Source organism: Xenopus laevis, chromosome 8L (assembly GCF_017654675.1).
Source record: "Xenopus laevis strain J_2021 chromosome 8L, Xenopus_laevis_v10.1, whole genome shotgun sequence".
NCBI lineage: Eukaryota > Metazoa > Chordata > Amphibia > Anura > Pipidae > Xenopus > Xenopus laevis.
Genome location: NC_054385.1, coordinates 64,153,750 through 64,172,410, shown reverse-complemented (window position 1 = coordinate 64,172,410; position 18,661 = coordinate 64,153,750). Strand labels below are relative to the sequence as shown.

Genomic DNA, 18,661 nt, shown 5'->3' with positions numbered 1-18,661 from the left:
TGTCAATACCATATATATATATACCCCCAGAACTTAAAGCTGGATGACAGAGTGGCAACTCCATGTATGCCCATAAATCTACAAGAACTAGTGAATCTGTCCCATGCCTGCCTATGATCCACCACACAAACAGCACAACTTTGCCTCTTTGATATGACGATCTGCCCCCTTACAGACATGCCCCCTACCAGGCTTGCATACTTCTGCTAAAAAGGTGGTAACCCTACTTTGTACAAGCATTTCATGAGGATTATGATGATGATAGTAGACATGTCACAAAGCTTCTGTGTCTCTCCTTAACAACAAGTGACGTTTACATTGCTGGGAGCAGCCGATTGGCGTCAGCATTCTGTGTCGATTACCAGTGCACTTTTTCTATCACTGTTATTTTGCTTTATGACTTTCTCTCTGGATCTAAGGATGTGTGGAGTATCAGTGCGAGTTGTGTCCGTACTACTGACCCTCAGTGTGTGTCTCTGTTCCTCACCCCCAGGTAATGTATAACAGCACTTGTGCACCGATGTCTCTAGTAACGACTGTTCATGTTTAGCAGGGAATGAACACATATTACTGAACACTGACAGCTTCGGGGCGGTAAATAAGATCCCTGAAATAAAGGACATCTGGCCACTAAAGTAGAGCTACACAATAGCTTCCCGGGTAATGGACTAATGGACACACAGTGACAAGTATGTAGTGAGAGAGGCGCAATGGGCTGATAATAGTGTAGCTGATAGCTGATGCTTCGTGAGATTACTCACTTGATTATTTGCTTTTCGCTTAAGAAATCTCAAATGTTTATTGAGCGCGTGCTATAGTTATATTACAATACAAAATGGTAGTTTCATATTACAATATTTTATTCGTATATGTCTGGGTATTAAGCTGAATCTGACATTTTAAATGTATTTTCCCTACTCATATTAGTCACAGTTTTGTGTTAAAAAGAGTCCTCAATCCAAATACTGTTTAATTACTGTGTAATGAAAGAAAATCTTATTTAAGCACCATTCCAATTCGTTTGTTTACATTTGTAACATGTTCATTGTTTTAAAGTTATGTGTGAATAGAATTACTATGGAAAGCGGTGTTTGTTTATCGCGTTCTATTTTCTGGGTCTGATTCTTGAGACAGTGTATCAGCAATTAATTCTCTTCCAGGTCTTGAATCAAATGCATCTGCTAAACTGGATCACAACTAGAGAATATAACTGGCAAACCCCGCGTTCAATAGCGATTATATTTATTATAAAATGATTGTAAAAATCATTTTAAAAGTACTAAACATAGGTAATAAATGTAGAGTGATTTTTTTGTGCAAAACAGTATTTGGGTGGAGATCTAATTCACGGTTGAAGTGTTAATAGTAGGGAGGGGAGTTAAAGACATGTGCAGGTTACATTCCCTTCTAGCGAGTGTTTGTGAGACATAATCACTAGTTTGCCCCCGTTCCCACTGCACTTGCAGCCCTAGTACCGGGTAGGACACCTGATAGTTTTCTGCCTTCGGGGATCTCTGTAGGACATTAATTTCTCCTTGGACGCGGGGATAACACACAGTACTGAGAGTGCAGAGTCATATTTGTTGCATTTATGGATAATGTGTCGGTACTGTGAGATTTCCCTATACACTCACTGACCGACTGTCTGTTCTCTCCCCGCAGAGGATTACGTGTTTCAGGGGAAGGCTCAGTGTTACTACAGGAACGGCACCGACAATGTCAGGGCTCTGGTGCGCTACATTAATAATCAGGAGGAGTACGCCTACTTTGACAGCGATGTGGGTTTGTTTATCCCTAAAAATGATTTTGGAGAAGTGCAGGCGGATAATTGGAACAGCCAGAAGGAGATCCTAGAGCAGTTACGGGCTGAGGTGGACACAGTCTGCAGACACAACTATCAGATCTTTAAACCCACTGCTATAGACAGGAAATGTGAGTATCCCGCACCTGCACTAACTCACCCTCACTCTGTTCCAGCCCTGGAAATCATATTTGCAACTCTGTACTGTCAGTAATGCTGAGATTAAAATAAAGTTTGCTGTCATACGAAATAATAAACACATTATTTACAGCCTGAGGGCAAATCCCTGAGAAATCCATACATAGCTGTACTAAACCTCTCAACATTTTCTTTAGCAGTAGACTCATAACGATATTAAGTAATACAATACTGCCCTGTAAAATCCATAGTTTATACTTTATTACTTTATTTAATACTTATCAATCAATCAGGGATCATTAACTATTAGTTATGGGCCCTACATGTTTTATTCTGGGCCACTTAAAGGGAAAGTACACCCCCTTGTTCAACATTAAGTTCAATTAATAGGACTTTTTCTTTGCACATGTACATGCACATTAATATGAGTGAGTTGGTCTTATTCCTTATGTGTAAACATGGGTGGTCGATATGCAAGCACAATATGCATGCGAAGCCTGGAGAAGTATACAGTTTTACAATGTGTTGTAAAAAGTAGTGAGTAGCACTCAGTGTCGGACTGGGACACCAGGGGCCCACCAAAAAACCTTAGACCAGAGGCCCACTCTCAGTCAACCTCTATTCGCCTGGTCTCTTTTCTTTACATACTATAATCTATTATATTTTATGTAAAAAAGAAAAAAAAAGTAGAGTAGCATTATCCAGCAAACTGTACATTTTTGAAAGAACATAGTCTGATAAAACCAAAATTACTAAATATGTATTTTTACCTCAAGCTTGTTTTTTGATACTGCAAGCTACCAAACTGCTATGCTAAACAAAAATATCTAAAAATTCAGAAACATTATTCAAAAGCTTGCTTTTTACAGCATCTAATCTCCAACATATCACGATAAACTATATAAATATTAATTAATTTTCATATGCATAGGATACTAAAGTATTGCATCATAAGTAAAGTGACCTGCATGTTCACACTGCATGCAGTATAATTAAGTTGTTGCATTAAAAGGAGAGAAGCTCTGCAGAAGCATGTGAACTGATTATGGTGCTATTATAGCTTTTGGATTTTTCTCACCAAATATATATAATTAACTGTAATATTGATTAGCTTTTTAATGAATCAGATACTGGCATGAAATAAATATAAAATAGTTTTGCCAAAAATGGTGCAGCTTTATACAGTATGTACTAATGAACTGTTTTTCTATTATTACAGTCTCCTACTCATGCTTGAGCTTGGAAAAACAAATAATAGCATTTACGTATATGCATTTTTAAAATGCAGTTAAGGGTGTTTTTGTCCGTTCCCGATGCAGCCCTCTGTGCTATTGACTTGACTTATGTCAAGCATAAGAAAATGCAGTTGCATTTTACTCCGTTCTGTACCGTAATCTGAATGTGCTTCACCATGCAGAAGTCGTGCCAATAAGATCACCAACTAATCCTCAGGCCATTTTTGGCCACTGCATAACAATTGTTTTTGGCTCATCAGACTGTCTAATTTTTAACAGGAGAGGTTGAGTTGTGGTTACTAGTGATGGGCGAATTTATTCCCCAGGCGCAAATTCATGGCGAATTTATGCGATTCGTCATCGGCGAATAAATTCACAAAACGCCCCCAAAAAATTTTCACGGGCATCGGAAAAAAACGGACGCCAGCATCAAAAACAGACGCCGGCGTCAAAAAAACGGGCGCCGGACTCAAAGACAGACGCCGGCGTCAAAAAAGAAACGCCTGCGCAGTTTTGAGATTTTTCATCATTTTGCGTATTTTTCAGCGAAGCGAAACGTCGCAAATTCGCCCATCACTAGTAGTTACTGTCTCTAGGGTTGCCACCTGGCTGGTATTTTACCAGCCCGCCCGGTAAAAATGATGGTTGATCCCAATGTTATTAATAGGGAAAAACCCTAAATCCAGTCTTCAAAACTGGATTGTGTATCCTTGAGATGTGCAAGTTGCTCCTGCTCCTGAGTATGCATAAAGTAAAGGCAGTTTTGCTTCATAAACAGCCTAATAATGTAAAACTGATTTCATAAGCAGGAAATATGAAGAACAATACAGCAGGTTTACACCCCCTCTTCTCACGGACTCAGATTTTTGTGCAATCAGTTTATACCTCACTCAGGGCTTTCTGTAAACATAAGCTGGCCATAGATGTTGAGATTTTTAAAAGATCAGATCCTGATCGTGAGACCACGATCTTCTCAGAACAATCGTACGATCGTACGAATCTACCATCAACTAAAAAGACCAATTTACCAGGAAAACAAAGGGGAGCTGCCTGCTTGGCCCTGCAAACATAGAGAGATTGCACTGGGACCGACAAAGATTTTTTGACCTGGCCGATCAATTTGCCGACAGATCTATATGGGAGGACCAAATTCTGGTAATTTTGGTGGTGTTCTCCCAGTTTTAACAACAGCCCAAACTGGATACCCACAAGTTTTAATGGCCCCTCTGAGATTTTTTAATTAAAATCTCCTTAGCCTCTTTGCTGTGGGGATCTTGTCTGCTCTGTGTTGTTGTGTTCTGATAACCCCCAGTTTGTGATGTAGTGGATGATGGGATTCTAATAGCAGGTACTGGTCTGTGTGGGTTGGTGGATTGACTGACTCTGCAGTCCAAAAAAGTCAGTGCATTATCTTGCATATCTTCATGTGTCTACTGTGCTGATGTCTTCAGTGAACTTTTCTACCCCTTATGTGTGTATCTTAACCCAGGTGTCATCCAAATAGCTGAACCAATGAAAGGGATTTAGCATCATAGCACACAATAGTTTCTTCTGTGCCCAGTACTAACCTTTAGACTTTGCTTGTAAAATTCTGGAATTTCTGGATTTTCGCTCTGTATTTCCAACCAAAGGGGCTAAAATGTTGGCTAGGTATTTAGCACGTTGTAGGTCACAGAGTTAATGCTGCTGACAATTGGTCTGAGAGAGGCCTTCTTTATGTACTTGAGGCCTTCCTCACATATGCCAGTCCATACTGGCACTGCACTATATAGACAATATAACAACTGGTTCATGTCAGGCAGTGTCTTATTTGAAATTTGTGTCCTGTGTGGATGGCAACATATGTGCCCTGCATGTGAGGCAACCAGTACATTTATAGCAGCCATTTTCTTGTTCAGAGTTCAGCCAGTTAAATCCCTTTACTAGTTTAGTAGGTATATGTCTCTTGATCAAAAGATCACCCAGGTTCTTCCCCCTTTCCCATGGTGGGTGCTGTAAATTGGCCAGCTGAAATACACAGCCTGAGAATCAACCCCTATACTGGCATTAGCCTGCACCTGGGTTCGGAGTGGGTGTAGATGCACACAGCGAATATTGGCACTGACCTCATAGGTGGAGGGAGATTTTTTTTGTTTGGGTAGGCTAAGTCTAATGTAACATCAGCAGTTTCTTCACCAGTGATTTTCCACTGGCGGAGAAACAGCAGATGCATCCCCATATTATAAGCATTGTCAAAATTTGTAATTCACCTGTCTGAGCACACAGGGTGGATTTTTGTCTAAAAATGCACAACAATCTGAAATCTGTACCATACATGGGCTGACGTAAAGGAACAGTAATACCAAAAAATTAAAGTGTTTTAAAGTAATGAAAATATAATGCAGCTGGTGTGTTTGCTTCAGACAGACTACTATAGTTTATGTAAACAAGCTACTGTGCAGCCATGGGGCAGCCATTCAAGCTGGAAAAAATGATAAAGGCACAGGATACATAGCAAATAACAGATAAGCTTTGTAGTATACAATGGGATTCTTCAGTACGTACTGAGTATACTGTGATTGAACAACTGATGGGCCTACAGGCTGCATGCTTAAAGGAAAACTATACCCCCCAAACAATGTAGGTCTCTCTTAAAAGATACTGAGTAAAACAGCTCATGTGTAAAACCCTGCTTCATGTAAATGAACCATTATCATAATAATATACTTTTTTAGTAGTATGTGCCATTGGGTAATCATAAATAGAAAATTGCCATTTTAAAAAATAAGGGCCGCCCCCTGAGATCGTAAGATTCACTGTGCACACATACAAACCACATGTAAGGTCACATGAGCCAATTAACAGACAGAGTTCTGCCTTTTGCTTCCTCACTTCTTCCTGTTACAGTTAGTGTTGTAGTATTTCTGGTCAGGTGATCTCTGAGGCAGCAGAGATAGAGTCACGAAATGGTGGTTCAAGGCAAGAGATGTAAAAGGGCAATATTTATGTAAATATATATTCCAGTTTGGTAAGATTCTTTAATATGTCATTCAATTTGATATAAACTATCTGTTGCTTAAGTATTCATTTTGGGGGTATAGTTTTCCTTTAAGTAATTTTTCACTTGACATCGATGAAGCCCAGACTATTTTGAAAATAATATGCATAGCACTCTTTATTATCAAAATTATAGAAAAAGTAAAGTTCATCCACATTACTGAAAATCAAGGCTAATGATTGGGTTGTTTAACATTAAACCATGTTTATTGGTCTACTTTGATATAAAACACAAGGTATATGTTAACTATGTCATGGAAGATCTTATATATAAAAAGTATAATGTAGATATATTTTGGTCCCCTTGCAAAAAACAGTAGCTCCATCTTGGAAAGGGTCTGTGACATTTACATGCTCAGTGGGCTCTGAGCAGCTGTTGAAAAGCTAAGCTTAGGTATTGCTGCAAATCTACAAGAAGAAAATATTTTTACTAATGAGCAAATTGTGTGCATTGCTCTCCTGCGCACAAGTGCTGACAGATCTGGGCTACAAATTACAATTACTCGCTGTAATGTGTGTCCTGCATGCTGCGTAGTCCATATCAGTCTCACTGCTTCCAGGTCTGAGCGACAAGGGAGGAAAGGAAACATCTCCACAGTCAGAAGGAAATCATCCTGATCCTGCAAAGAAAGGGGATGCCATAGGCCAGCGTACACCAGTTTTGTGCCAACCGCAACTGCCCCATAGACCAGCACCACCACAACCAGTACTGCCGCATCAAGATGTGCCTGGAGGAGAAGAAGAAGCTGTCTGTTAATCTTTTCGGCAGAGCAGAGCGTGCCAGACATAGAGCGGCCAGGAGAGATAGCCAGGGAGAAGAAATCAACTGCTGCAGGATGGATAGTCGTCCTGTCGCCTTTTCTGAAGAGGAGCGGAAGTGGAGTTTCAGTTATTATTTTTTATTTTTTAATAAAGGCATTGCAATTTAAAAGTTTAATTTGTGTATGTGTTTATTGGTGTTGGTAACACGGGGGCTGCTGAGGTGAGTTTCTCAATTCAAAATGCAAAAAAGAAAGGTTGTGGGAGCACTCCATGATTTAATAAAAATGTACTAAAATACAATGGAAGTGCTACTGATCTGGCCAAATTAAATACAGACATAGAGAAAAAGAAGAAATTGATCAATGCACATTCCCTGGTCCCCTGTCATATCAGTAATCTATGCAGATGCATGTATTTACAAAGACAGGGTTTTTTTAGTTACAAAATTATGGTCATAAGATTGATAAGCCACCATACCACGTCACGGTAAAACCCATATGGCGGTCCCTAACTATTTACCTCTGGTCATAATTTCAAATGTTAAAGCCTCCCGGCATAAGAGCATTACCTGAAATAGAAGGTCTCCCGACCTGGGCATTGGTTTTCATCATAGGGCTTAGTCCTCCCCCCGCCATTAGCATTAGCTTTCAAAGGGGAGAGATAACCTAGACCCCAGTATTGGTTCCATAAGATTAATCTTCCCCCGCTTGCGGCTTTTAAGAGAGTTTCTCAACTCTCCTCATGGCAGCAGCGCACTGACTGGTCACCGGATAGGGTTTTTTTTTCTAAAGACACCCCTCTGCCACCCCCTGACAAGCTCAAATAGACACAGGCCAGTCAGAGGATTTTTTCTTTCTTTTAATTCTTTTAAACCCACAGTACTTCACGTGATAAATATTGTATAACTGGTTTCATTTTTTTTCATTATTAATTTTTTTGAAATTTTACCTGGGGCAGATTCATCAAGTAGACCACCATTTGATAAATACGCTTCTAAAAATCCCATAGGAATGAATTGAAAGTGGTGCCTCTTAAAGGACATGTAAAGCCCTCACACAAAAATGTAATCACTGAAGAGCCTCTTTGAAATCTCTAAATACCTGCCACTTTGGTTTTTCAAAGGTTAATAGTATGGCTAGAGCATCCCCTTAATCACTTAGGATTCCTTCTGCTCCTCTAACCCACTCTGCCCCCTCCCTTGGGGGCTGTTGACTCATGAGCATGCTTAGTTCTTCTCAACTCAGATTAATAAACGCACCATCAAGTCTAACAGCCAATGAAGAGATGGCATAACTGGTTCCCAAAGAAACCATGCTCTAGCTGTCTGCTCCTATATTTAAATCCTAACCCCCTCTCTTGAGCTCAGCGTAACCATTACAGTGCTCAATCCAAACAGGACTTGTCATCGGGCCGTATTTGTGGCAAGGCCACAAAGACCCGGGTATAGGGCGAGAAATTATTAGGGACGGAATGCCAACCAGCCACTTGCTGAGGAGCACTGGGGACGCACTGGGGACGCACTGGGGGCGGGGTGCGTTCACTAGGACATGTCCGAACTTTCTCTTTGATCTCCTAAACTGAACAGCCAGAAAAAGATACAAAGTTTCTAACTTAATTGTCTTTTGGCAGAGAGCCCAGAATAGATACTTAGATACTTTTGCAACAATATAAGATAAGCAGGTCTCTTGGGGAAACTGATTTGCAGCTTAAAGGGCAATTCACCCTCATTAGCAAAACTGTAGTAACTCATAAAAAAACAGAGAAATGTGTTCAAACCTTCATAACCTGCCAAATTTTATAAAATGAACATGGTAATTAGAGGGTCACAAAAACAGGTGTGGTCAAAAAAGAATTTCCACGCTACTCATGCCAAATCTTTTTGTCCCTCTTTCTATTTCCAAAATGTTGGGAGGTATACTAAACATTTATAATGTTAGCAAAAGAGGACTCAGGATCTACCTGACATAAATTGTAAATTTGGTGGTGAAAAGACTGAATTGACTTTTAAAGGTTTTAAAAGTGCCGGCCTTTCCATTTGGCCACTCTGAGTGGGGGAACTAGTGGCCCCTGAGGTGTAATTGCCCCAGGGGCCCAAGACAGTAGCAAATTCTCCGCTGTCAACCAACCATATTTCTGCCAGGAAGCAGCCACTGGTCCAGTTTAATGTGCCCTTAAATAGGAAGGGATATATTTACAATCACATAGCCCAAAACAATAGTGTGTTTCACCTATTTAGCAATGGAGGACTTAAAAGCCTTTTCTCTTTTCCTTTTCTCAGAAAAACTGACAAACAGGTTATTGAAGGATCTGAAAGCTTTTGTTCTTTTTTCGAATAAATTGAAAGACATCTGTGCAAATCTAGTTTTGAAGCTTGGGATTCATTTCATGCTAAGACTTTTGGTCTGTAAAGAGCAGAGTCCTTAAAACTATTTTATAGTGTAATTTTAGAAATGTATTGTGCATGGCTGGGGGGAAAGGACTCAGGCCCGGACTGGCAATCTGTGGGTTCTGGCAAATGCCAGAGAGGCTGCTGTAAGGTCCCATACACAATCACTATTCAGTGGGCTGGGGGAGGACTATTTGGGCCTCTGTGTACTTGGAATGCCAGGGCCTATTTTGAGTCACAGTCCGGACCTGGAAAGGAGTGTGGTGAGTGGGGGGGGGCATGGTGATTTGGGTCTTGCTTTTGGCACTTTATGAGTTTGGCCTAGTGTTCATAGATACCAAAAGATCCAAAAGGATGATCCAAAAGCTTTAACAAACTAAAAAAGAGTGGCGTCAATTTTTGAGAACAGAAAGCAAATAAAGCAGAAATATGAGTATTCAAAGTATTTCTTTGAATAGAAGAACTCCTGCCATAGGGCAGGATCTATGAAAAAACCCTTGATCTACACCAAGACAGAAACATTCTCCATATTCTTTAGCTGTAGATGGCTTCCTGTGTAATAACAAGGTACTTACAACTTCATCAGAAAGAGGAAGGCTCAGGATTTTTCCATTCTTGTTCAATAAGCTTCTTTCCCCCATATTTAATAAAAGCATTAAGTTTACCCAGAAGCAGTAACATAAAAATAAGGGGAACACTAAATACTTCCTGATGATTGGCACTTCTGTTTATCATACCCATTGGGCAAGCGATGGACACACGCAAAGCAAAAAAATATCTTTCAATTTTTCTTCCATTTTTTTCACTTCTGCTTCCACAGTAATTTGATATGACACCAGCTGTTACCCATACATTAAATCCAATCTGATCTTAAAGTGTAAGTTTTTTGGAATGAAATATTTACATGTTTAATTGCATTGCAATGATCTTTCCCAGCTCAACCCAATGTGAAAATTGCAAACACAAAGAAACTGGATTTAGAACATGAAAATCTGATAACCTGCATAGTAGATGGGTTCTTTCCTTCACTGATAAAAGTGACTTGGCTGAAGAATGGAATTGAAGAGGGAGACCAAGTCACATCCTCAGCTTTACTAAAGAATGGAGACTGGACATTTGAAATCCATGTGATGCTGGAGACAACCATTAAACATGGTGACACTTTCACCTGCCAGGTTGAGCACAGCAGCCTTCAACAACCTGTATCTGTGAACTGGGGTATGTTATATAGCAGATAAATATGCAATATCCATTTTATAATGTAAACACTATTTGTATCTAATAGTGGCCTAACGATATTACTGGGCCCGACAGTAAATTATTTTTCAGGCCCTCAAAATGTATAGAAGTTTACCTGTTTTGGCAATATTGATTGAAATTGTATATTAATTAGCGCCTCATGGGGCCCCTATACCTCCAGGGCCCCCTGCAGCCGCAGGGTCTGCTTTCTCTGTAGTTACGCCCCAGGTATCTAGTTGTATTTATTTTGCTTAAATCATCTATAAAAACTTTATGCTCATCTCTTTCTGCACTCCCTACCAGCATATATGAAAAAATATTAGATCTTTTTCCAGGCACACATGCTTTCTAGGAACACCATGTTTTAAGCCCTTATACATTTTGACCGTGAGGTTCAGTACAAGGAGGCAGCATATACTATTTTTTATTTGTACTGCAATATTATGGTGTATAATCATAAAAGATTTCTTTATTTTCATGAGAGCCCACTTAAGGTACATTGATCCAAATTACAGAAATATCCCTTATCTGGAAAACCCGTAGTCCCAACCATTTTGCATAATAGATTCTATATAGATCAATACAGTATGATCAGTGCATAACATTACATAACACACTGGAAATACTAGCTACAGGGCCATTCCTGCTATTAGGTAAGGTGAGACCCACCCCAACGTCAAAGAGGTAACTTGCCGGGGGGGGGGCATGAGGGATCGATTTTAGGACATTGTCAGGAGAACAACTGCTCCTGTATGTGCTCTCCCAATGAAGAAGTATGTAGACTTGCCTCTTACTCACTGATCCGAAGAGGCTGCAGTCACACCTCCGTGCTGCCCACACTTGCTGTTGTAGTCTCTCCCCTGGTGGCTTGGTTCTCCCTCCTTAGCCCTCCCTTCTCAGCCCTCGTCACTCAGTCCTCCCTCCTCAGCCCTCTCCGTGCTCAAGGCTGACATGACAACCCTAGCTCACAAGCTGAACGCAGAGCATGGAGGGTTAAGAGGGGAAGGGCTGAGGAAGGAGGACCGAGCCACAAGGGGGGAGATTACAACAGCAAGTGTGGGCAGCACAGAGGTGTGACTGCAGCCTCTTTGGATCAGTGATGAGTAAGAGGTGAGTCTACATACGTCTTCATTGGAAGAGCGCACGCAAGTGCGTTTGACAATGTCCTAAAATGTGATCCCAGGGTCTCCCCCGCTCACTCCTCCTCCTTCCTCTCTCTGTCTCACTCACTGAAGGCGCATCCAGGGGGGCAAGTGCCCCTATGTGCGGATGCCCATTGTAACCATGGAGCATGTAAGGGGGGGGTTACTTTGGGGCCAGCTAGCTACACACTATATTAAAAAAATGAATTCCCCTTATATTATACATTGTCTGAACAGCTCAAGCTGATCAGACTCTAAAGGTGGCCATTCAAGGACTGGTAAAAGCTGCCCATTCCATTCTACTGAATTCTGCTTCAATTCTACTCTTAAAGTTATTAGAGGTAGCTTTTTGCCACTCTTGGTGACTGGCCACTCACTGGCGCTTAGGGTTCTCACCTTTCCTCATAGCAAGAGTGGCCATGTAGCGTGTATTTCCAGTCACCCAGATATTCAGCCAGATATTGATCGGTTAGGTTCAAAAACCCTGTTGGGAAAAGGGACCGTATTGGATAGTTAATGCGGCACTGCTCCAACAGATTGGCCACCTCAAAGTGGGCATATGGGAGAAAAATCAAAAGGTAAGCAATCAATGCTTCATGAACTGTCGCAGTCCTAGTAGTGGGGGGGGGGGGTTAAAAGTAGGGATGCACCAAATCCAGGATTCGGTTCGGGATTCGGCCAGGATTCGGCCTTTTTCAGCAGGATTTGGATTCAGCCGAATCCTTCCGCCCGTCTAACCGAATCCAAATCCTAATTTGCATAAAGCTTTTACAGGAATTGTCACCCATTGTTTCTAAAAATGAACATTTCTTAAAAAGAATACCTGTTTTTCACACAGAACCAGATGTATCTGAATCTGCTCGCAATAAGATGTTGACCGGTATTGTGGGCTTTGTGCTGGGATCCATCTTCATCATAGTTGGCCTTGTAGTTTACCTCCGGAGTAAGAAGAGTGAGTATTTTAGTGGTAGCTAACTTGCTAATTCAATTATGGAAAGTTAAAATCAAATGTAACATGTATGAATCCCTCCTTTTCATCTTTAGTCATTTTGTGACTGATGAAAGTGGAGGTATGTGTTATAGGTATGCTGTGAGTGTGTGCAAACTGGGGAGAAGTTGCAATTTCAGAATGCCGTGGGGCTCATTTATAAACTTCGCTCAGCACAGAATGATTTGCACAGTAAACATATTTGTCCTTTGCATGGTTATATTTATAAAGCTGGATAAGAGTGGTGGATTTAATGTGCAAACAGAATTGCACATTTTTATTCACACTGCGAATGTCCTTAAGGGCTCTTTAAATATAGCGTAATTGCAAATTGCAAATATGTATGCACATACTCTCTGTTTGAGTTATGCCACGACTTTGGTGACAGAGAAAATATGCTATTTCCGTGCACAACGACCTCGCACAGTCGCAAACACCAATCTCATTTGCGAATATTTGCGCGCAATCTGAATTCTAAAAAAATGGTAAGACAGGCACAGCCGTGCAATATTTCAGTGTTAAGGAAAAAACATGCGCAAAACAACCATTTGCTAATAAATATGTGCTGCTCAAACTTTATGAATTATCCCCAAGTGGAGTTAAAGGAGGGCTCCTAGGAAAATGAAAATTTAGTATAAGCTTCATCTCATAAAATTAAGAAACTTTATAATTAATGTAAAACTATGTACTCTTTCTGAAATAATTGGGCTCAATTATAGATCATTTATTCACGCATCGCAGAATGGTTTGCACAGTGAACATATTTACCTGAGAATAGTTATATTTATAAAGCTGGGTGAGTGGTATCTTTAATGCGCAAAAATAATTGTGAATTTTTATTTGCTCTGCAAATGTCCATAATAGCTTTTTAAATAAGGCATAATTGCAAATTCGTATATTTCTGCTTTTGAGTTACGCCACAACTTTGGTGGCAGAGAAAAAATTCTCGACACAGTTTCACAAATTGCAATTACTGTCACCGCTATTTTCTCGCACAGTGGCCACACTCACGCAAACACCCATTTGCGAATATTCGTGTGTAATGTGAATTCGCAAAAGCCAGAAAGATTGGCACAGCAGTGCAGTATTTTAGTGTTCAGGACAATACATGGGCAATACAACCATTTGCAAATAAATATGCGATGCACAAAATTTATAAATGACCCCCACTGACTTTTCATCTGGGAGTCAGATTTGAATATACAGTTTAAATCCATCATTGGTCTGTGCTCCCTTTGCCTAGACTAGGTATTAGAGCTAAATGTCTTAAAATAACTTACACCATCACAAAGCTGTTTGAAGAATTATGGCACTGCATGTAGGTGCCATTCAGGTGCTTTGTTTGTTTTTCTTATTGGCAAGAAAAGTGTATTTGTGGAAGTGAAAAGGACCACAGCCACTGATCCAGGTGTTTTTAAGTTTGTATTGCTATTGGTTAGCGCGGTGTACTTCTGAGATGATAAAACGGGGGAAAGCATTCAAAAAAGGGAAAATATGTTACACTATATCTGCTTGCCATGGACATATGAGGTAAGGGAAAAGGTGTGTACTGTGTAAAATTGGGCTCAACTAAGGCAACATAATTTTCGAATAATAAGTATAAGCTTCTCTTATGTAGAACTGTGTTTCTGTAACTTACTATAATTTATTCTTTTCACAGCTATGACTCGCTTTTCAGTGGTACAGAATGAAAGTAAGTGATGTTTTATTTACATTTCTGATTCGGTTTTCAGGTGACTAACAGGTTTTATTTATATAGTAAATAGTTTAAATAGTAACAAAAATCCCAGGAATTTTTTTAAAATGGCCACTAGATTAGTAGTATATGATCATTTTAGTTTGTGTTGCAGTTTTTCTCCTGTGTACTCAGATAAAGTATTACTTTCCATCTCTCATTTATTTCTGAGAATGTGAATACAAACAGTCTGGTGCCAAAAGGTTCATTTATGCAGTGTGCAGAGTGCAAGTTTGGGCAAGTTGCCATGGTTTTTACCTAAAAATGTAGTGTTTTCTCATAATTCCAGATTAATTGTGACATCATTGGGATTGGAATTGGATGGGATGGCGTCATTTATTGCACTCATTGTTAAAATTACATTTGCACATAATTCTTTAGGCACAAATATGCTGTGTCTATAAGCTCAGACTGCTATGGGAACCCTGAAGCTGCCTCCTTGAAGGTTGCTGCCATATTATACATATATATCAAAGCCAGGCAAGTTTTATGCATCAGACCTGATGTCCATCAGCAGAACAGCTGTCTTAATCTTGTAAACACTTTGTTCCTTAGTAGGGACCAACATGCTAAACTTTGATAAATGGTCTATAAACACCAAGCTGCTACCCAGCTGAAGCTCAATGAATGGTCACAAAGTCCATAGCTACCAGCTTGAAAGGCTTGCCGGTCTGAATCTGCAGTGCCCTAATGCTATCTGACCAGCCCTTGTAAATGGTTTATTGGGAGCCTTGCTGACACATTGCCCACGCTGCAGATTTTAACCAATAAAGGCAATTCAATTGTCCTACAATTTTGTGCTTCATGCAACAGACTGCTCTAAACTGAGCCCTGGGAATCACCTGCTGACGGACATTAGGCTGCTCTCCTTCCCACTAACTCCGATGGCACAGTAGGCTGTCCCATTCTTGCAGTGGTGTTAAGAGTTTCCCCAATCATGACCACCTGAGTGTCCAAGTGCTGGACAGTGCCTCCAAAGGATTCTGGAACAGGACATCTGCATTCTAAAGGGATTGGCCATGATTGTAATGAATCAAATTTGCCCAGCTATGCCACCCATCATTGTTCCAAGGTGCCCAGACTTTAGGACCACCATCAGAAATCGCAGGGCCCCATACGACAAAATTTCCTGGGCCCCCTGGGCTGCACCCACCACAAGCCCCGCCTACAGGTCCGCCCCCCACCCCACAGGTCTGCCCCACCACACAGTAAAAAAACAAAAAAAATATTGGTGGCTAGGGTTCCCACATGTTAATAAAAAATAAAAAGATATTGCTGGTCAGGGCCCCCCATAAAAAACATTTGTGGCCAGGCCCCCCCCATTAAAAAATATTGGTGGCTAGGACCCCACATGAGAAAAAAAAATTGGTGGCCAGGACCCCCCCCCCCACATTATGAGAAAATTGGTGGCCAGGGCCCCTTACACTCGGGGCCCCCTACAACTCTCCCCCCTGTCCCTCCCCTGATGGCTGCCCTGTGCCCAGTTGTGCGAATCTCAAATAGTCCAGCTGCTTGTTACTTGTGTAAAGGTCCACATGGTGGCCAACTAGGTTCTCAGAAAACTGCACGTAATGAGGAAGACATTCATATTTGTATTTCTTTATAATCACAGCTTCAGTCATGTCAGCTTCCCAAAATATATGTACATATATTTGTATATGAAATTTAGGATACTGATTTATTTAGTAATTTTAGTTAAGTAAAGCTCTTTATAAATAAAAAAGAAGGGGGCGCTCTCTGGTGTAGAACACTTAAAATAGTTTATTTCACAAATAAATTGCACTTACAGAATAGAAGTGGTCAACTCGCTCATCAAACTATAATACAGCAGTACCCAACATGTTTCATTAAAGCAGTGACTTCCTCAGAGGCAGATTTTCAAGCTTGCATACCAACAGAGAACAGCAACCAGATTTAAATGGTCAACACAAGTGTATAGTTACCTCAAACAATGACAGGAACAAATGGAGAGTCATGTATCACAAAAGAAAAGTTGTAAACAATGACCCGATGTAAGATGACGGCCAAAGAATGGACGTCAGCACTGGCTGCCCTATACTGATATGGAGGATTGTGCAAAGTATATTCCTGATGGAGACACCTTGGTGTTTTGTGTTGATGTCCATTCGTTGGAGGTGTACCCGTGCAGTGTGCATCGCATGTGCTTGCGCTCCTGTTCGGTCTGATGCATGGGCAGTCATTTTACATCTGGCCATTGTGTACACTTTCCCCTTCAAGATAGCTGACTCTCTCTTCTTTCCCGTGATTGTTTGCAGTAACTCGTCTTGTGGCAGCCATTTAAAGCTAGTTGCTGTTCTCTGTAAGCATCCAAGCTTAAAAATCTTTTCCTTTCCCTGCAATTTATTTGTGGAATACACTATTTCAAGCATACTACACTGTGGAGTGTTCCCTTATTTTCTATTTATTTTCAGATACCATTTGGTTTGACCAACCTGAGATTAAAATTGGCACTATATTCTTTTTCAGTGGACATTTTTATAACTGTATTTTGAACCCTGATACACTGTATGCTAAGGAGTCACTGTTTACCTACACACGTATTTAATTCATATCATTCTTTACCTATAAGCACCCCTGTTCGTATTGGTATAGGTTCTCAGCCTAAATAAGGTCAGATATTCTGTAGCAATGTATTTGTGTATTTCAGTTGTAGAATTATTTATTTTATGTACAATAAAATCTTATATTATTATTTTTGTTTTTCCCCCAGATCTAATGAATTAATCGGTCAGTAGAAGACATGCTGTTACCAACTGTTCTTCATGTACACTGTTAATCAACACACTGATATAATTAAGGAATATACTCTGCTTTGTTGGATCTGCTAAAGCTGAAACCTCAATCCTGTAACCCCAACCCTGTGACAAACCATGCCGTACTTTCTTCATAATGTGTATATGGGCCATCTTTTTTTTATATAAAACCACACTTTGGAACTCAAAATATTAAAGAGTATGGCACCTGGGCTTTATTCTTGAACATAATTTTATTTTCTGAAAGTAGTTCAGACTGAAAATATGATTTTTTTGTGTGTGGTTGCTTCTTATAGAGCATGATTATGATTATGTGTTTCTAATATTACTTCTTAATTAAAGTTGGTATTTTATAAAACTTAATTTGCACTGAAAAAGCAAATTTTTTGTCTTGTATTTGACATTTTTTACTTTTTCTCCTCTACTAAACTCCAGTTTCCCTTCACTACCCCACCTTTTTACCAATAGCCTTGTTAGTCCCATCTATTCTATTATGTTGACATACTTTCTGCTTTATCCCATTCTCATTTGTCATATTGACTCTTTTCTGAAGAATTCTTTAAATAATAACTAATATATATTGCATAATGTTGTATAAAGTCCAATTGAAGAACACCACTATACTCACACAGTGGGTATCACTCTACACAAGATTTCATACTTGGATACCGACCATAGATTATTTTAGATATTTACACTATTTGCACTACTCACTTTGCAGACAAGTATTCATGAGCTCACATTGACTTGTGATCCAGTGTTGTGAAGGTGTCCCACACACATAATGAAGACATTTTTTATGGTGGTGCCGATGTTCCCTGGATACCTGGCAGGGTTTCACTATTGCCACTAGATTTGCAATGTAGGAACCACACACACAGCATATTAGAGAGAAGGTTTAACACACAGTTTTTATTTGGCCACAGGGAGTGTAACAGTGGGATAATATGTGGCCAAATAAAACTGGTATTAAACCTTTCCAATACCCTTCAATATGCTGTGTATGTGGTTCCTACAAATCTAGTACTCACATTAACTTGTTACATAGTCAGAAAAACACATCAATGAAATTCTAAAAGGGATTTGAAAAGGGCAGACATCCGTGATATTCAAACTTTTGCTCAAATATCTCCTAATGTACATCCCCCATACATTTCCGTCCCTTCTGAATATATTCTAATGGAGGGGATGTGAGGGAGCAGAGCATTGGCTTTCTACAGCCTTCCAGGGGAAGGCAGTGAAAAGGAGAGGGTGGAAAGGGAAGAAGTTTAAAGAAGAAACTAATCAAATCACTGGAGACAACTATAAAAAGGAGGATAGGCTGGGGTTTGACCAGAAAGACATGCCATCAATATAACAATAAATAAAGAAACTTTTATTATTTCACGAAAAACTAGCCATGGAAATCCATTTTTGACCAGAAAG

At 40.0% G+C, this 18,661-nt stretch overlaps 1 protein-coding gene across 1 annotated transcript; it reads left to right on the top strand.

Moving 5' to 3' along the window:
- The first annotated feature begins 381 nt into the window (after positions 1 to 381).
- On the top strand, positions 382 to 17,599 carry XB5827395.L (HLA class II histocompatibility antigen, DQ beta 1 chain-like L homeolog). The gene is made up of 6 exons (XM_018230128.2): positions 382 to 493; positions 1,663 to 1,932; positions 10,295 to 10,576; positions 12,578 to 12,691; positions 14,388 to 14,420; positions 17,194 to 17,599. The coding sequence occupies exons 1-6, from the start codon at positions 397 to 399 to the stop codon at positions 17,205 to 17,207; spliced, it is 810 nt and encodes a 269-aa protein (XP_018085617.1). The 5' UTR covers positions 382 to 396; the 3' UTR covers positions 17,208 to 17,599.
- Positions 17,600 to 18,661: the final 1,062 nt, after the last annotated feature.

Excerpts from the sequence above, each read along its gene's own strand:
- XB5827395.L (XM_018230128.2), top strand. The coding sequence starts at position 397 with ATGACTTTCTCTCTGGATCTAAGGATGTGTGGAGTATCAGTGCGAGTT. Across the intron at positions 1,933-10,294 it reads CACTGCTATAGACAGGAAAT|CTCAACCCAATGTGAAAATT; the intron begins GTGAGTATCCCG and ends GATCTTTCCCAG. Across the intron at positions 12,692-14,387 it reads TTACCTCCGGAGTAAGAAGA|CTATGACTCGCTTTTCAGTG; the intron begins GTGAGTATTTTA and ends TTCTTTTCACAG.